General features: G+C 35.2%; 1 protein-coding gene across 1 annotated transcript in view; it reads right to left on the bottom strand.

The window, feature by feature from the left end:
- The window catches only part of Nadsyn (NAD synthetase), a 396,250-nt gene that overhangs the window by 23,147 nt on the left and 352,779 nt on the right, over nt 1-20,324 (bottom strand). The window contains exon 19 of the mRNA XM_090408625.1: nt 13,476-13,652. Within this exon, the coding sequence (XP_090264751.1) occupies nt 13,476-13,652 (177 nt within the window). The remainder of the gene's footprint in view (nt 1-13,475; nt 13,653-20,324) is intronic.

Raw genomic sequence — 20,324 nt, 5'->3', positions numbered from 1 at the left:
ACTCTTTACTTTATGCAGATGATGATGCTATACTCCAAATAAATGTAACTAAATTAGACTGACTAAATTGAATTACTCCCCTAATAAATTTGGTATGAAAATCAGCAATTGTAAACATTTGCCAGGAAGACAAAGAAAAGACCTAGGCAGATTGATATATTAATATACAGGCAGAATATACAATATATTAATATCAGTCTTGATAGATAACAGATTAATATGGAGGAAAAGTGCTGACAGGAACTTGGTAACAATGTAACTTTTTTCAGGTCATACTACCATAATTAATATCCTGTACTTTGGCAATGTATCAGCAATTTGATGAAGTTAATGATAACAGTTTGATAAGTTGACATAAGTTGGCATACTTATCAAACTGCTATCATATGCAGTGCAGAGTGACAAAGGAATGTGGTTTCCCAACCTCTTTTTTTTTTTTTTTTTTTACAGTAAGGAAATATTTTACAGGTATATATATTATGGAAACCTTGGAGGACAAGATAACATCAGCTGGCATAAAGAAAAATTAAAAATTAACGTTCATAGATGATAATGATTTGAATGCTGAACTTATGCAAAGAAGAATGATAGGAAGTAACTGATGCCACTAAAAATGTGATATTTTAACATCACCACTTCAAAAATAAAAGATTATTTTGGAAAACTGCATGACATGCAGAAGCTTCTCAATTATCTAACTACAGTCGTTAACCAATCTGCTCACTTGATAATTGAAGGACCAGGTTAACTGAGGTTATAACAACATGCTGCTGTATCAGAGCAGTTAACATGCTAATCCATCAATCTGTGTGTCAATGCTTCCAATATTTCATCTCAGTTACAGAGACATTGTCTGGGAGTACAAAATGAGGCTTGTAACTCTCTCTCTCTCTCACACACACACACAGTATACAAAACTAACTAAAAATTTGGATGAAAGACAAGAGTCCTAACTAGGTGGGACTGCCCATCTGTTGGCAGCCTAGGATATAAACTGGGATCTTGAATTATTAGTATTTCCCATATTTTCAGAAGTTTTATGCAACTATATTTATTTAAATTAGGCTGATTTTTAAGAACAGTAGCAGATTCTAAAAATAGTCTTTCTCTTCTAAATTTATTGTGATGGAGCAGGCTGATCTTTTCCAATTGATTCTGTGAGCTCCAAAGCATAGTCTGCAAGGCCAGATTGACAATAATCATGACTGTAGATGTGTTTTTTATAATCTTTCATTTGGATGGTAAGCTGATCTTCCTGTCTGTCCACAGTAGGCCAACTTGCAAGAACAAGGAACTCTATATACACCTGGAACTGAGGAGGAGAGAATTTGTCTTCAGTGGGTAGCTAGTTTTAAGTAGGGTTTGAAAATAGTGCAAAGATTGTATTTCTTTAAGATTTTGGATATTTTTTTCTGATGTGCCTCAGACATAGGGAATGGCGACGGCATTACTAAAATCTTTCTGAAGAGAAGGTGGTGGTTTGCGGAAATGATTATTATTATTATTTTTTGATAAAGAGAACTGTAACCATTAGATATAAAAGTATGGCATATATGATTGAGTTCTGTTGCAAGAGAAGTCTCATTGGAACAAAGCTCTATGGGTTAGTGTTTTTATGACACCATATTGCTGAGAGGGGGGGGGGTGTTGGGAAAGTTTGTGAATGTATCTGCCTGTATGAGTGGGTTTCCTATATACGGAGAGGACAGGCTACCATTAGATAAACAGGTGACCAAGGTCTAGAAAGGCCAGACTATAATTAGTTTCCTTTTCCATAGTATACAGGAAACCCACTCACACAGGCAGATACATTCACAAACTTTCCAATCATTTCCCCCTCTCAACAATATGGTGTCATAAAAACACTAACCCATAGAGCTAATAATCTTTCTTCCAATGAGACCTCTCTTGCAACAGAACTTAAACACTTTTCTATTTAATGGCTACAGTTCCCACTTCATCAAAAAAAGAAAATCATTTTCCCGATCCACAACCCTCTCTTTTAGTAATGCCATCATCACCTCCATGTCCAAGGCATATCAGAAAAAACATCTAAAATCTTAAAGAAATACAATCTTTGCATCACTTTCAAACCCCACTCAAAACTAGCTGCCCTTATCTGCTCCACTAAAAACAAATTCCCAACCCTCTCAGTGTCAGATATACTATCCTTTTCAGTATATACAGTAAACCCTTAAGTACATAAAAAATACACCCGCAGTCACAACTGTGGTCAATCTGGCCTTGCAGACTATGCATTGGATATGGTTCGCAGAATCGATTGGAAAATCACTCATCATGATTCATCACAGTAAATTTAGAAGACCTATTTTTAGAATCTGCTGCTGCTCTAAAAAATCAGCCTAATTTAAATAAATATGGATACATAAAACTTCCAAAAATATGGGAAACACTAATAGTTTGAGATCCCAGTTTACATCCTAGGTTGCCGACAGGTCCATAGCGGGCACTCCACCCAGTTAGGACTAGTCTTTCGTCTATGTGTTTTAGTTAGTTTTATGCTGTGTGTAATGTCTCATTTTGTACTCCCTGATGATGTCTCTACAACTGAGATGAAATACTGGAAGCATTAAATACTACTTTTAATCATTTTCTAGTGCTGTTTCACTCTTTTAAACTTTTATCATGAACTAATCCATCAAGAACTCTGCTATGGAATCCTTAGGGGTCTCATGCCAGTCCCAAGCTAGGATAAAGGAGGAGGGTTGGTCAAATGAGTGTCGATGCTCTGACTGTAAAGAAAAAACACGACTGTTATCTGATGCCTATATAATCAACAGCAAAAACATGCTGGCTTGGACGTTGCCTGGATCAATAAGGCCCGCAATACACAATACAAGGCCCAAATCTCTTACTAAGTCATTCAATTCCGCTTGAGTAAAACGTTGCAGTCCAGAACTAGAAATTAAATTTTCATTGTCTAAATCAACATTCGGGTCTTGCTCCTCAAGAACATCCGGCATATCCCGATCATGCTCGTTCTCAAGTAAAGGAAGTCCTTTATAAATTGGCACGGCTATTTCATTGGAATGAGCAACTGGCCGAATTGCTGAGTCGAGATTTGGATACACAATTTTTTTCTTATTCTTCTTATTATAACCAGAAGTCTGAACTAAACAAAAATAGCAATCATCTACGTGATTTTTTGGTTCACACCAAATCATTGGAATGCCAAAAGCTAATTTTTGGCATTTTCCCTTGCTCCACTGTTGTAAATTTTCTACACGACTTACACACTTTATTTGGAGCCCATGAATTGTTCTGATCTGCAAGTTTTATGTCAAAGTATGCAAAGTACACTTTCTTAACGAAATCAGTGATATTTGTCATTTGACTGGGAACAGTAAAGCTGCCACAAATGTAGCAGAAGGAATCTACACTACTGACACATTTTCGAGTAGTAGACATGATGTATTTTCTTCACTGCCGAATAACATGCAATTAACAAAACAAAAAAAACTAGAGACTTTATTGAAAAGTTATAAGCACTCATCATACTTTCACGATCAATTAACGATTGACTGATTTCGATCGTTCTTTGCCCGCTATGACACATATAGCATTCATTTGTTTTAGGCAGTTGTCATCGCCTACTTTTCATCACCTAAATGTATTAGGTCGGTTATCGGCCTCTCTCGCATTCAAAGCGCCAGTACGTGCCGTTGAAGGTTCTTACGCATTTATTCGCTTACTAACAAGCAAGAGCGGTGAGCGCTCCGATTCTGATCTGCGCACTGCTTTGAATAATAGGATATATCTTCGGGAATTTTTCAAATTTCTTGATAAAAAGTTAGGAACAGATTTTTAAAAGTACATACTTTCAGAAAATAATATTAAAAAATCGATTTTTTTGATCCTCTAAATAGTACTGCCCCTTAAAACTATCAAAAACTTACAAATTAGCAAAAAGAAAATGCCATAGAGGAAAAACCTGACGTGATAGAGAAAAATGGGTTTGATATTTGAAATCAGTGCACCCAAATTAGTAAAAAAACAAGTGTCAGATCATAATCAGCAGAAAAAAAAATTTTTTTTGTTGGCCAGTGTTATCAGTAGGAACATGGAATGTGTGGATACATTGGATGTCAGGAAAATTAGAATTACTTCGTGAGGAAATGAAGAGATATCTGTGTGATATACTAGGTCTGGCGGAGATCCGATGGACATCATCAGGAGAGATAAATGGATGCGAAGTCATATGATCAGGGCATGGCACGAAGCAGAAGTTGGCTTCCTTCTTAGCAAAAGAGCTAGAGAGGCACTGTTAGGCTATAAACCAGTCGATGAATGAATCATAGTAGCAAGATTTCAAGCAAAACCATTTAACATATCAATAGTCCAGATATATACACCCACATCTGACAGCACATATGAGGATATTGAACTTATTTTACAATGATCTGACAGAGACAATAGAAACAATACCAAAGAAAGATGTGCTAATTATTGAAAGAGATTGAAATGCTAAAGTCAGAATAGATAATGATGGTTAGGAAAGAGTCATGGGAAAATATGGTTTCGGAGAAAGAAATGAACAAGGTGAAAAAATGTTAGAATTTTTTATGGACCACGAGATGATCTGTAACACAAGATTCCAGCAAAAGGAGTGTAGGAAATGGACATGGCGATCAAATGATGGGAAAACCAAGAACATGATTGATATGATTATGATTAAAAGAAGATGGATAACATCAGTGCAGCAGTGTCGAATTTTTCAAGGAGCGAATATAGACTTGGACCATAGTTTAGTGATTGCAAACATCAAGTTGAAATTAAAAAAGAAATATAAACCCCATCATCAGAAACAAAGAGATACAGCAAGAATAAGTGAAGCAGAAATAGCAAGAAGATACAGAACAGTGTTAGAAGAGAAACTTAAAAGTGTAGACAAAGAAAAAAATTCGAATCTAAGAGTGAAAAGAGTAATGAAGGCAACAGAACATGCAGTTGAAGAAACAGTACCAGAAGAAGAGAAGATCAAGAAGAAATGATTAGACAAGAAACATTGAAGTTAGTACAGGAGAAAAGAATGTTGAAGATAAGAAGGGATACATCAGAACAAATAAAGGAGCAATATAGAAGAAAGTGTAATGAGGTGAAAAAAGTAGTCAGAATGGAAAAGATGAAATGGTTAGAAGCCCAATGCAATAATATAGAACAGTACTATGGAGAGCATAAAACAAGGGAGGTATACAAAATTATTAGAACAATTAATAGAAAGTGGCAACCCAAACAGACTACAACTAAAGATGAAAAAGGCAAAGTATTGATGAATAAAGAAAAAATTGTACAGCAGTGGACAAGATACTATAGTGAGTTATTTGAAGAAAAACTAGATTTCGATAGCATTGGGAAACTGACTGAAGAATTGAAGCAGATATCACCACCAGGTAATGTGTATGATATGGAAATTTTAAGAGGAGAAGTAGAAAAAGCAATAGGACAGCTAAAACACAACAAGAGTCCTGGTAACAATAACACTGGAGAAATGATTAAATATGGTGGCAAAAGTATGATTACAGAAATGCACCAACTATGTAATATGGTATGGAAAGAAGGGAAAATGCCAGAGGAGTGGGTGAAATCAATATTAGTAACATTATACAAAAAAGGAAATAAGCTAGAATGTAAAAATTATAGAACAATTGTCTTGACAAGTCACCTTGGTAAAGTGATGATGATGATATTGACAGAAAGATTCAGAACACAATTGGAAGCATACCTTGCAGACGAGCAAGCAGAATTTAGGAAAGATAGAACTACAATTCAACAGATTTTGACAATGCAGTTAATAGCAGAGAAAGCTAGGAGAAAAAACAAAAACATACAGGGTGTTCGGGATAAATTTGACATATTTATAATTAATTATATTTTTCCGTAAGTTACATGTATTAACACACACTTCTCTTCATTTAAAAGTTTGGACCCTTCTTCATTCATATACAAGATGTCAGAAAGGATGGATAGCTGGAACCCACCTGAATCATGGAAGAGAATAACTTGTATCATGATGATTTGTGCCCGCCATCAAAATAAGGATATTACGACTGCTGCCCAATGCTCCCTGAATACAGTAAAAACAATCAGGCATGAACTAGAGACTTGCAATGGTGACTACGAGGATGTAGCAAGAAGAAAGATCCCTAGCAGACGATCTGATTGCGTTCGTACAGCAGAATTCCTCGCAAATCTGCAGGAACAGGTGTTGAAGAACCCTGGCATTGGAATTCGGGCTTTGTTCGTGGAGTTGCTAACTGTAGTCAAGCCCTGGATAACAAGGGTAGCCAATGGTAGGCCGTATGTATGGCAGCAGGATTCGGCCCCTTGCCACACCTCTGGGAAAAGTCAAAAATGGTTGTCTGAAAATTTCTACGACTTCACCAGTCTAAATGTTTGGCCTCCAAACTCCCCAGACCTTAACCCCATGGATTATTTTGTATGGGGCGCAGTTGAAAAAGACACCAATCGCACTTCCAGTAATACAAAAGCCCAGTTAATGGATAAAATTAAAACAGTTTTTGCGGCCCTTCCCAGGGAGACTGTAGCATCAGCTTGTTCGAGGTTCCGAAGCAGAATTGAAGCTGTGATCGATGCTAATGGTGGTTATTTTGAGTAAATCTTGTTGATAGTATTGTAATTAACTCTGCCTGTAATGTTTTTTTGTCAATTCATTAAATTTAATAGATACAAAGAAGATTTTCTTTTTCCTTACGAAACTGTCAAATTTATCCCGAACACCCTGTATATATTTGCTGTGTTGATTTTCAGAAGGCATTTGACAGTATTGACAAGAAAGTGACATTAGCAGTTCTAGAATCCTATGGAATTGATAGAAAACTAATAGCTATATTAAAAGATGTTTATCAGAATGCAGTTGCAGCAGTTAAAATAGGTGATGATTTGGGGAAATGGTTTAGAACAAGCAGAGGTACTAGACAGGGGGACCTAATATCACCAAGCATTTTTATCGCACATTTAGAAAGAGCAATGGATAAAATGAAGGAAGAAACAAAAGGAATATCTGTACACAGAATGAGAATTAACAATCTGAGATTTGCAGATGACATTGTTATTATTGAAGAAGATGAAAGAGAACTACAAAAAAACACAAACTGTTAAATGAGGAAGGGAAGAGATTTGGACTTGTTATGAACTTGGAAAAAATGAAGACAATGGTATTTGGTGAGAGGAACATGAAACAAAAGATACACGTTGTTAGATCCTAAATGAAGGAATCTTGGAAAGAAATCATTCATTTGGAATCTAACATATAAAACTTGCTGACAAAGAGAAATACCTGCACATCAGTTGTAATTAAAAGTGAAACTTCTTCACTTTATGTAAAATTTGTATTCTTTAATTCAAGTGCCTTATATTTAAGCTGAGGTGATTATATTAAGATTTAATTTTTAAGTATGTCTAAAAAGAGAGATAATCTGATTTAAATTTAAGCCTCACTTAAGCTATGTAAAATTTACTGTGAGCCATCTAAAAAGTTGCTAAGTAATAATTCCTGGAAGGCATAAAGCTACACATTTACAGCGTAACGCTAGCGGCTATAGATTACTCGGAAAATTACGTTGGCATGTATTCTGTGAATCCAAGTATAACAGCGTTGTAAAAAGAGAAGGATGAACCCAAAGGGGTGAAAAGATAAGGGCCATGTGCAAAAAGGGGACTGAGAAAAGAGGGCGCTCTATAGAAGAATATAAGGAGTTGAGCCCATATTGGAACACTCTCTCTGGTCGTAACGTTTCCCTGTTTTGGTGGTTCGGAAGTTAGCAGGCAGTTTCACGTAAAGGGGGGGGGTGAAGTCAGTGATAAGATGTCAGACTGCGAGCATTCTTAAAATGAAGTAGGATTCTATGCAAAGCTGAAGGTAAAAATTCCAGTCCTAGCAGAATCGAGCCGTTGCTGAAAAGTTCCATTGAGTTGTTCCTGAAACACAAAGATTTGAGTCCGTTTTCGGCAGAAGGAATGAAGATAGCCATATGCCAATGTAGGGGTTTATGGACAGCCAATAGATGAGAAGTATCCAGATATACACGTGGTGCAGAACGATGCAGAAAAAGCTCAGTAAGGTGCAATTACTCTAATTTTGCGTGAAAGTTCATTAGAAGAGAGAAGATTGTTTACGAATGTGAAATTAAGAACTGTATTCTAAAGAACTCTGTGGACAGTCTCTATTTAGAAAGTTAACCTCCTTTGAGAGTAAGAAGAATTGTTTGGAAAAGATCTTTTGTAATTTTGTATGTGATAGGATTAACTTGATGTGATAAGAATAGTAGAATTCAGTATCTCAGTAACATTAGAATGTTTGTTAGTTTTCTCTTGCGAGTAATACTACTGAAAGGTATTTAGCTTAACTTCATATCATTTGCTATCTATATCCCAATGTGCAGTTACTGTGTTTATCATGCCTTATAAGATTTAATTAGTTTAGAAAGTGTTACTCTCTTAGTTCGAGTTTTATTTAGTATTGAGCATAATTGAGTGTATGAATTTTGTATTGTGTTTTAGATATTCCAATAAACATGTCTTATTTACCTGAACCTGAGTCATGCCTGATTACGATTCCAAATTACCACTTATAAAAAATAGAACCCATTTTGGTGGGAAGGATTTAGAGAGTGAATATAAATATAGATTTTATTCACGACTGCAATAATCTGAATCAACATGGCAGTTAAATAAGATACTGTGTAAGAAAGCTAAGAATCTAGTATTGTCTGCCTGAGTAAGGATCTTTTCTACTATAGGAAATATAAATGGCTGGCACAGCAAAATATAAATTCGCTAGTATCCAAAGAGGAAACAATCCTGGATATAAGAATAAGATTAAAGTAAGAGAAGAAAGAATAAATAATGAAAGGTGAATATATAACAATAAAGCAGCTGGTAGGATTTTGATTGTATAAGGTTTTAGGTAAGAAAGGATAGATTTAAATAAAGTATAATTAAGCATAAATCATATAGAAACATCGATATAACAATGCCACAGCCGGTAGGATTTTGATTGTATAAGATTTTAGATAAGAAAGGACAGATTTAAGTAAACAACTAATTAAGCATAAGTCATATAGAAAAACATTAATATAACAACGTGGATGGAATTGATATAGAAAATGTAGAACAATTCACATCTTTGGGAAGTAAATTAATGAAGTATGATTTGGACTGTAAAAATGAAATAAAGATCAGGATTGCAAAGGGAAGAACAAATCTGAAGGCCATGGATAACATCTGGAAAAGTAAAGTGATTAGCCTGCAAACAAAACTAAGAGTACTGGAAACATGCATCTTTAGCGATGTACTGTATGGATCTGAAACATGGGCAATAAATAAGGAATCAAGAAAAAGAATTTTGGCATTTGAAAGAACTTGTTACAGGAAGATTCTAAGAATAGGATGGGTATAGAAAATCACAAATGAAGAGCTCTATCGGAAGATACAACCAAAACAGAATTTAATGCAGAAGATTATAAAATGGAAGCTGCAATTATTTGGACAGATCTGTAGAATGAGTGAGGACCGAAAGATAAAGACATTTATGTTTGGTATTATGGATGGTGTAAACAGAAGAGGTAGACCATACAGAGAATGGATAGACGACACAAAGGGCTGGTGAGGAATGGGTGTACAGAAACTGCGACACTGTGCACTGGACAAAGAAAGGTGGAAGAAGATAGTGAAGGAGGCATCGGACACCAATGGGCAGTGAGCTCATGGTTCGTGATGATGATGAATCAATCAAGGGTAGCTAAACTAAAGGTTTAGTTATTTGAGGGTTGGATAATTGAGACCACTGTATTTTTGTTTTCATCCCTATTTTACACAAAAACTATAAGTTTGTGAGTAAACTATCTTTACTGTTACTATACAGCAACAAAATCTTCATGGTGGTGGTGATGATGGTGGGCCATTAGTAACCCTAGGTATATTCCCTAGACAGAAAGCAGCTATCTAACCTAATCTAGGAGTGAATTAATGTTTCTACTGGTCCATGGTATCCACATTCATTAGAGGAAAGGCCAAATTCTGCAGCCACTAGGAGGACTGTTTGTTCTGATTTTTATTCTTTTTTTTTATGGCACATTAGTATCTGCATATATAATGTGCCATATCAAAAGCTTAAAAAAAACAAAAAAAACTAACAAAACCACTAGGAGGTATATGAGTTCAATCACTGGATGTGATACCATCATTTTGCTTATTGGAAACTTCAACTGGCTAGAAACCATGTTTGGATTTCAGAGCAAAGATGCAGTTTACTTTTCCTCCATTTCTTCCATCATGAAATATGAATGATGAATTATGAATTACAAGAGATCTTCTCAAAAAAAATCAGAACTAACAGGGAAGTTTAGTGCCAAGGTGACAATATTGAAAAGTAAACACAATGGATATCTTACAGCAGCTGCAGACATCAAAGAAAGATGGAAAGAGTATACAGAAGCTCTTTACAGAAAAGACTCCAAAATTACTGAGAAATTTGAAAAGCAGGATTATACGCAGGAGCCACTACCACTGGAGAGTGAAGTGAGGTGGGCACTGCAAAACCTATCCAGTAAGAAAGCACCAGGAGGGGATGGAATACCTATTGAGCTGCTCAAAGCCCTCGGGGAAGAGGCAGTTAAAATTTTAACGGCTCTATGTCAGCAAATTTGGATCACAAAAATGGCCTAGGGAATAGAAAAATTCAGTTTATATACCTTTATTGAAGAAAGGCGATGCAAGAGAGTGCAAAAATTACAGAACTATAGCACTGATTTCTCATGCAAGTAAAGTCTTACTTAAGATCATTCAGAAAAGACTGGAACCATTCATGAAGAGAGAAATGCCAGATGAACAGGCAGGATTTCGAAAAGCAGAGGAACGAGATCAAATGGCCAATGTGAGATGGATAATAGAAAGAGCACAGGAATATCAAAATAATGTCTACCTTTGTTTCCTTGACTATAGCAAGGCTTTCGACTCTGTAGATCATGTGAAACTGTGGAATGTGTTAAGAACAATGGGAGTACCAGAGTATTTTATTATCCTTCTGAGGAATCTTTATTATGAACAAGAAGCTACTGTCAGAACAGATTTTGGAGAAACTGAGTATTTCACAATAGATAAAGGGGTGCGACAAGGATGTATTTTATCTCCATACCTGTTTAACTTGTACAGCAAATACATTTTAAGAATCTCAGGGCTGGAGGAGTCTTCAGTTGGAATTAAAATTGGTGGAAGAAATATTAATAATTTGAGGTATGCAGATAATACACCTTGCTAGCAGAATGCAAAGAAGATTTGGAGGAACTTATTATGAAAGTTAAAGAAGAAAGTGCTAAATATGGTCTTAAACATAACCTCAAAAAGACAAAAGTTATTGCAATATGTGAACTTAATGATTTTGAAGTAGATGGGGAGAAAATGGAAGCAGTTAACAATTTTGTGCTCCCAGGATCCTAAATTGATCAAGATGGTTATTGTATTGAAGAAGTTAGAAGATTATTACTCGGAAAGAAAGCAATGACAAATTTAAGCAAGATCTTTAAAGATATTAGCCTCGCAAGAAAAGTCAGAATTGGGAAAGCAATTGTATTCCCTGTGGTACTGTATGGATGTAAAAGTTAGACCCTGAGAAAGAGTGAAAGAAGGAAGATGCATTTGAATCATGAGTTTGGAGACGCTTACTAAGAATACTATGGACTGCAAAACAAACCAATAAATCAGTGATAGACAGAATAAAGCCAGATTGCTCCCTTGAAGATATGATCATCAAGCAAAAATTGTCATACTTCAGACATATTATGCGAGCAAATGACAGTCGGGAGAAGATGATGATGCCTGCTAAAAGTTAATGGAAGCAGGAGAAGAGGAAGACCAAGAATTAGATGGGTGGATGGAGTTAAAGAAGCAACTGGAATGTGCTTGGAAATTCATTCAGATTTGGCCAGGGACAGATCTGAATGGAGAATGTATGTTCATAGAATCACCAAGAGTCGAAAACAACTCGATGGAACATAACAACAATAAATTCTGAATTATATCAAACATCATGGAGGTATCCAACATTTTTTGAGGATAACATTTTAAAATAGTTATTCTACAGATTAGCAGCTAGAATGTATACCAGATAAAGCTAATAGTAATGTATTAGGCGAGTTTCATATCAACTAGTTATTTTATTTTGAAAGTTTCTTTTTCACTTGGTTAGACTATAATACATTTAGTTTAATCCTTTATCCAAGTGTGAGCAAACAAAGTTTGCGCCTGAAAGTATCTTCAGGACTAGGATAAGGTGGTACAACACCGGGAAACTCGTTGCAAAGGTGGAGCAAGCTAACATCACTCCTATCTCAGTATCTCCCATAATGCAAAACACATCTCCTTACAGATATGTATAATGTTATGCATTAAGGGAAGGGCCACTACCCAGACTAGTTTCGACCTTTATTGAGGTTTCTTGGGCCTGGCTCCCCCTGAAGAGACCTCAATAAAGGTCGAAACTAGTCTGGGTAGTGGCCCTTCCCTTAATGCATAACATTATACATATCCGCAAGGAGATGTGTTTTGTATTATATGAGATACTAAGATAGGGTGATGTTAGCTTGCTCCACCTTTGCAATGAGTTGCCCGGTATTGTACCACCTTATCCCAGTCCTGAAGATACTTTCAGGCGCAAACTTTGTTTGCTCACACTTGGATAAAGGATTAAACTAAATTTATTATAGTTATTTTATTATTATTCTTAAGTATGGGTGGAAGGAGTGCAGAGCCCAAGATTTGCAGAGCAGTTGGGTAAAATTTTGCATGTAAACAATCCATTTACTGCAGATTTCCTATCACTCACAATTTTAATTCAAACAACAATTACAAAACATGGAAGTTCATATAAAGATATTTTGAACAAGCATGCAAGAAGTAGATTTACACAAAGAGTGGTATATAATGCATTGTTCCAGACAATATTCTGAGTGTATACACTGCAAGTGAATTTAAGATGCAATATTATGATATTACTTCCTGACTAGATGATGACACTTCTGACTTCATCTATTGATATTATTATTAGTAGTAGTAGTATTAATCGATCCCTGCGAAAGGGTCTGTTAATACTACTACAACCACTCCTCACAGGAGGTCTTACTTGACATTATCATAACTATCATACATCATAACTTAAACTCATTCACACTTTCTCCAGTCAAATTCCAGCTATGCATTACACTCACCTATTGCTCTCTATGTGTAACAAATCTACTTGCCACGCTATGCTCAATTTTCACAGACACTCCCTCTCTCTCAAATGCATTAATGTAGTAAAAATCTCCTCCAACTTAGATGGGTTATCTTTAATAACATATTATTTAATGTTCTTATATTATTTTTAATGATATTCATTAATAATAATGAAAATCTCTTTAATAATAATGTATTTTCATTTCATTAAAGAAAGCACATACCTTTTTGTCAATAGCACGAAACTGCCATATCCATTCAGCATTATACAAGAACTGTCTATGATCAAAACGATTATCATCAGGACTGTAGCATTCTGCATGATAAGCAGGTGTTACGATAGTCATCTTATGTCTATTAATAGCATAATGCCGAAAGAAATGCTTCACCTTTTCTGCAACCTAAATATGAAGGATAACAATTATTACTATTATTATAACTACTAACATTAGGAATCAGAAGACTCACTGTTAGAAGGTGCACGTTAATTGTCAATATTATACTATAATACTGTATTGTCGATTTATTTACAGATTTTGCACTAGCATGCATTTTGAAAATGCACTCTATCATCAACAAATGAATTACTTCTTTACTACATTTTCATAGAAGTTTCCAGGGACAGCCTCTTACTTGAACAGTGGGAATAATCTTAATAACAAAAAATTTTAAATGATTTTTATTTAACTTTCCTTATGTAGCTTCTGATACGTTCACAAGGCATATGGCAATAGCATGAAAATTAATGTATACATGAGTTTTTAATGGAACTTGTGACACAGTACAGATTATTGGATACATACATTCACAAGATTAAATAATAATAATCATTTTTATTATTGCAGATATTTTGGCCAGAAATTAATGAGCCATCATCAGCATAACCACAAATAAGGAATGTTAATCCTATTTACAGAGCTAAGTCATGTGCTGTGGTGCTACCATATGGGTGGTTACAAAATAAAATGAGTTTGCATTAAATTATTTGAAATACAAAAATTAACAAAATTTAGTTAACTGAATGAAATAACATTATGTTAAAAAAAAAAGGGGGGGGGGGAATACACTAATGCTTGCCATTGCCATTATAAGGATGAGATGTTCCCAAATTGTGGTGATAGATAGGAACTCTCTTTAAATAGCCACTGAAACCTAAACTGGTACTGACATAAAAGGTGAGTAATGGAACCAGAGGATATTGTAATCAGTGTCCATTTCACACTGAACAAGACCAGATTTTTTAGATTTAGTGTTTGGTGATATAAGACAAGTATTCTTGTAATCGTTTTTTGATCAAATATCCCATTTGTCCAAAATACAAGCAGAGGCACTCACACCGAACCCAGTAAACTCCTCCCTGTGTTTACCTATTTATCTTTCATGGATGGTATCCAGGAGGAGATTTTGCTTACAGGAATAATACAAGGACTAAACTGTATCTTTTCAGGATCTTTGTAATTGCCTCCAAGATGCAATAGGGACTCCTCTTTCAGGTTCAGGATTGTTCTTGAGTTTAGGCTTGTATGTGTCTAGGACTATTTAAACTTCCTAGAGGTGAAGCCATTCTATAGTATGATGCACTGGATGATGTTCGGTTTTTGCTGGAGAGCTGGGGAATTGGAGTAGATAACATTTGCTCTACTGAGCAAAAATTTGAAGATGCCTATTTTTTGAGATGGATGATGGGATAAATCTTGCTGTATGTAGTGGCCTGTGAAGATAGGTTTATGGTGAACAGATATGGTAAGTATTCCAGATGGTGTACGGAAAAGGAGGATATTCAGGAAGGCTAATTTCCCGTCCTTTACTTTTTTTTCATGGTGAAGTTGATGCGTAAGTGTAGGTTGTTCATTTTTGGTTAAGAAATTTGGTAGAGATGCCTCCAAGTTTGGCCAGATGCCCAAAACAAAAGGAAGATTGAGACTGTATTGAAGAGAACAGGGAGTCTTCAAGATTCCTTTGATTTGTTTGTAGAATTGTATCACCAACAATAAGCCTGAAAAATCTGCCTTGCTCAGCATGGAGTGGACACTGATCACAATAGCCTCTGGTCCAATACTTACCTTTTATGTCAGTGACAGTTCAGGTTTGAGAGTCTGTTTAAAGAGAGTGCTGAAGCACTTCTACACCACCCAAACTTAAATCAGAATGACAGCTTACTTATCACCAAGATTTACAAAAGTCTCATCCCTATAAATGGCAATGGCAAGTGTTAGCCCCCATTTTTAATATAATGCTATTTCATTCAGTTATCCAAATTAAGTTAATTTCTGTAATTTGCATAATTTAATTTTAGGTTTAATTGTAATCTCATTTGATTTCATAATTACCCATATTATGGCACTCCAGCACCTGGCTCAGCTCTGTTCCTTGTTATAGCTTCATCTTGTAATTATGCTGATGCACTAATGATGGCCAGTTAATTTGCATTAATATTTGCATTAATAAAAACAGTTATTATTATTCTTTAATCTTGTGAATGCGTGTGTCCAATAATTTGAATGGATGAATGGTTTTGACTTGTCTGAATCTAACTAATGAAAGAATACTCTAATTCTTACAGTTCTCACTTGGACAATCATGATAGTAGCACATGAAAAGGTTACACCATTACTAACTTCCGATCAACAATTTTCCTCCAAATTGATCTATCTGTCATGATTCCTACATTATCTGAGCTTATATTTCAGTCTTTTAACACAATTTTTACTGTATCAATCCACCTAAATCTTGGTCTTCCTCTGGGTCTTTTTTCCTGCCAACCTGTCAAAGAACACTTATTTTGCTAATCTTTCCTCTTCCATTCTGTTTAAGTGACCATACCACCTGAGATTAGCTCTATTAACACATTCCTGAATGCTAACAATGGCAAGTTCTAATAGCCTAATTTAATGTGATACTCCATTTGTGCCATCTGTTCATTCCACTAATCTTTCTCAGAACTCTCATATTAGAGGTCTCCAGTCTTTTATTAAGCGTTTTATTTCTAACCCAGCCTTCCAATTCATAAGTTAAAATTGGTTTGAATACTCTTGTACATAGCTAATTTAGTGTTTTGACTAATTTCTTTCTTATTCCATATACATTTATTCAGTTGAGTTACTGCTATACAAGCATGAGTAATTCTGTTGCTATTTCCATATTTAATTTACCATCTTCACTAAAAATTGTGCCTGAATAGCTGAAATGTTTTACTTCTTCTATAGGTTCACCACTGAGGATGCAGACGATGTTTTCAATGTTGCTTCTTATTTTCATCATCTTGGTTTTTTTATTGCTGATTTTCATACCAAATTTATTACTACAGGTATTCAATTTTGTCAGGGAATCTTGGAGACTTGTACGGGAATTAATCAGAAGTATACCAATCATCTGCATAAAGTAAAAAAAAAAGCTAAGATTAATATCACCAATTTTGATATTAGATTTAATACCACTTTCCTTCATAATGAAATCCATATAGATAATGAATAGCAGTACAAACTTCCTGTACTTCTTCAATTCTAACTGCTGACTCGCAGCTTAAATAGAGACTATGTATTGCTCAATATAATATCCCATTTATACCATATAACTGTAGTGTTTGAAGAGCTTTCCTCTTGACACCTTGTCATATGGCTTTTCCAGATCAACAAAACTTAAATACAAAATCTTGTTATATTTCCAAGATTTCTCAACAATTTGACTCGTGAAAATTTGATCCTGGCAACACTTATTTGGCCTGAATCCAGCTTGTTCTTCACCAAGCTTCCCTTCCACAATTTTTCTTAGCTGTTTCTCAGGTACTTCCAGAAAGTAAGTTCCAATGGGCTGTCAGAGAAACCAAAATATACTTACAAAAAAAAACTTTATTGGAAATTAAAGTAGACATCTTTCACTACTTTTCTACATAATTTCCGCCATTGTTCAGGCACTTATCATAACGGGGCACCAAGAGTTGTATACCTTCATTGTAGAAGGTTGGCGATGTGAAGCAAACCATATATGCTCTGTTTCTTTGACCTCGTTGTCTTCCTGGATGTTCTCATTTTGCATCAATCAAATGACAGTGAATGGTTCTCAGTATACCGCAAACCAACTCATACTGGCAAATACATTGATTCCAACTCGCATCATTACCTCTGTCAGAAATATTATGGTGCAATCAAATCTGTAGTCAACAGAGCTCCTAAAATATATTCAAATGATTCTCTTCCGAATGAGGAACTGTCTATTATCAGAGCTACCTTTAATTCTAATGATGAAATAATTGATAATTATGGCCTTCATCTTAATCCTCCTCAAGAAGAAGTTTCCAGAATTTGTTTTCCACATGTTAAAGAACTTTCAGAAAGAATAGCAAGACTTCTTCACCAGTTTAACCTACAAGTCTCTTTCTGACCAATTTGTCAACTAAATACTTTCCTTATCACTCCAAAAGACAAATATCCTCTTCTTTCTTTTCCTGGAGTTTACAGAATCCCCTGCTCTTTTATTATGGACTACAAAACCAAAGAATTGCAGAACAATGCAAAATTTCTACATAAAATCTATTTTCTTCTGGAAAGACAATACAAAGAAAGCTGTGAAACACACATTCATAATCTCAACCTTAACACAAAAACAATTGCCTTAAACTTTCTTGATTTTTGAAGTTATCCTAATACTCATCATTTGTGTATTGCACAAACTGTAATTAATTAAGAATTATTTTATTTTTATTTATTTCCTGATATATATTAATGCAAATGGAGTTATTTGCCTGCAGTCAATAGCACATATAATAATTATTATTATTACATAACACCTCCAGGGAGTCCAAAGACTCATTGAAGGAGGGTACCTACTCTACAACTCTCTGTCTCCACCACTAGTATTTTCACAGACAAACATCCATGCCCACGGCAGGATTCGAACCCACAGCCTTTTGGCTGGAGAGCAGATATGCTAACCACTCGGTCAACCAGGCCGGTCATTGGTGTAGATGATAAAGGTACTTGCAGTCAGTGGAGTGGTGGAGACGGAGAGTTGTAGAGTAGGTACCCTCTCTCGATGAGTCTCGGAACTCCCTGGAGGTGTCATGTAATAATAATAATAATAATTATATGTGCTATTGACTGCAGGTAAATAACTCCATCTGCATTAATATATATCAGGAAATAAAAATAAAATAATTCTTAATTAATATCACACACTTTTAATTTAATTGTTGTTCTCTCTCATTTTTGTGGTCATCTCTTCCTGTATTGAAAATGGCTATGAAACACATCTGAAAATTCTACAAATAAACAATTATACCTAAGCAACTTCTGTCATTAACTGGTATTATAATAGTTACATGTTACAGGTAAAGGTCATCTGAGAGGATTGTAAACTGCATAGAAAGATGAACTACATGGTTATAAGTATCCTGATGATTATGGGTATTATGAGTGATTTTCAACTATGGCGATATAAACTAGTGATGAGAAAGCATGCAGGACGAGAAGAAAAAAGAGAATTTAGAGTTACTAGAGGAAAACTACCTTAAGCATTTAATGGAAGGAGCTCATAGAGCAAGAATATTAGATGAAGTAATAGCATTGGAAAATCTGTATATAAATGACAATAGTTGTTTTGCCTCCAACTGACAAGAGTGATCATGAAAGAATGAGAAGGGAGCTGGAAGTAGTGATTCTTATGAAAAACTGCATAGCAGAGGAATTAGCAGTGCATGGGAAGTGGTCAAAGGATGTTTGAAAGAAGCTCCAGATGACTAAATCCCTTGAGTGAGGACAATAAATCACATTGGTGTTAAATGGACAAACAAGACTGAAGCAATAGCTACATAAAAAAGAAAATATTGTCGATCCAATACAGAGAGGTGATGGCCAGCCCCAGGAGCAGTAAAAAGAAGATTAGGAAGGTGACAGTTATGGTGAGACAAGTGAAATAAGAATATGAAAGTATTTAGACATGTACCACAAAGAGAAATATGAGAAAAAGGAAAAATACACAAACAGCTAGATGGAACTGCAACAGGTTTTTTCCCCTCCTTCCTTGTCAATTTCTACATGGCATTTCAAAAAACCAAGTACTTAACAGTGACACACACACACAAAAAAAACTATAGTCTGAATATGCTATGTAGATTGTCTAGACACATTAGTTACATTTTTTTTAGCACCATATTTAAACAGCCAACATGTAAAAATGCACTTCATTATAGAAAAATACACAAGCAACTGTCTTCCCTTCCCAGATACATGACTAACAAATGGTTCATTATCCTTTTCCATTTAGAGTAAACCTACAAATGTACTGCAAGGTACTTACATAAGCATTTTCAGGATCCATTCATCCATTCCAACAGTATAGAATTCTCAAAACACTTAAACACGGAGCCAGGGCTATTACATCAAATGACACATTTCTTGCCACAGAACTCAGTTATCTTCACAATTTTTTAATCAATGGCTAAAATCCCTTTAAAATAGACAAAATACTGCATGCAGTCCCCTAGTCTTTCACACCCCTGACACACAAGATCACAACAAAACTATTCCCATCCCACCATATATCTCATAATGAAATGAAAAGATCGCTAAAATTGATCATAAAATATGTTTTATATATTTTATAAAATCCAGTTTTCATTCTCAAAAGGATCAATTTGTCCTTTTGCTCCTAGAGTGCATAAAGTTCTTCCTTGTGTCTGAAATTTACCTACTTTGGAAAGTGAACAGTTAAGGATTATTATTACATGAGTATCTTCAAGGCAGACCAAACTGTGTATAAGGACACTCCCTCACACACGAAGGCATTAGGAATTTCCTTCCTAATGTCTTCATGTTTAATATAACTCTGACAATGATGCCATCTGTTCACTCACTTAATATTTCTCAGAACTCTAATATCTGCAGTCTCCAATCTTTGATGAAGTACTTTATTTCTAATCCAACCCTCAGATCCATAACTTAAAATTAGTTTGAACGCTGTCTTGTACATTTGCATGCTAGTTTGGTGTTTTGGCTAATTTCTCTCTTATTCCATATAAATTTATTCAGCTGGCTACCCACCTTACCAGCTTTGCTTATTCTGTCATCTATTTCTAA

The sequence above is a fragment of the Typopeltis vanoorti genome, chromosome 18, assembly GCF_054136105.1.
Source record: "Typopeltis vanoorti isolate ZY-2024b chromosome 18, IOZ_Tvanoo_1.0, whole genome shotgun sequence".
Lineage (NCBI taxonomy): Eukaryota > Metazoa > Arthropoda > Arachnida > Uropygi > Thelyphonidae > Typopeltis > Typopeltis vanoorti.
This window is presented reverse-complemented; position numbering and strand designations above follow the sequence as displayed.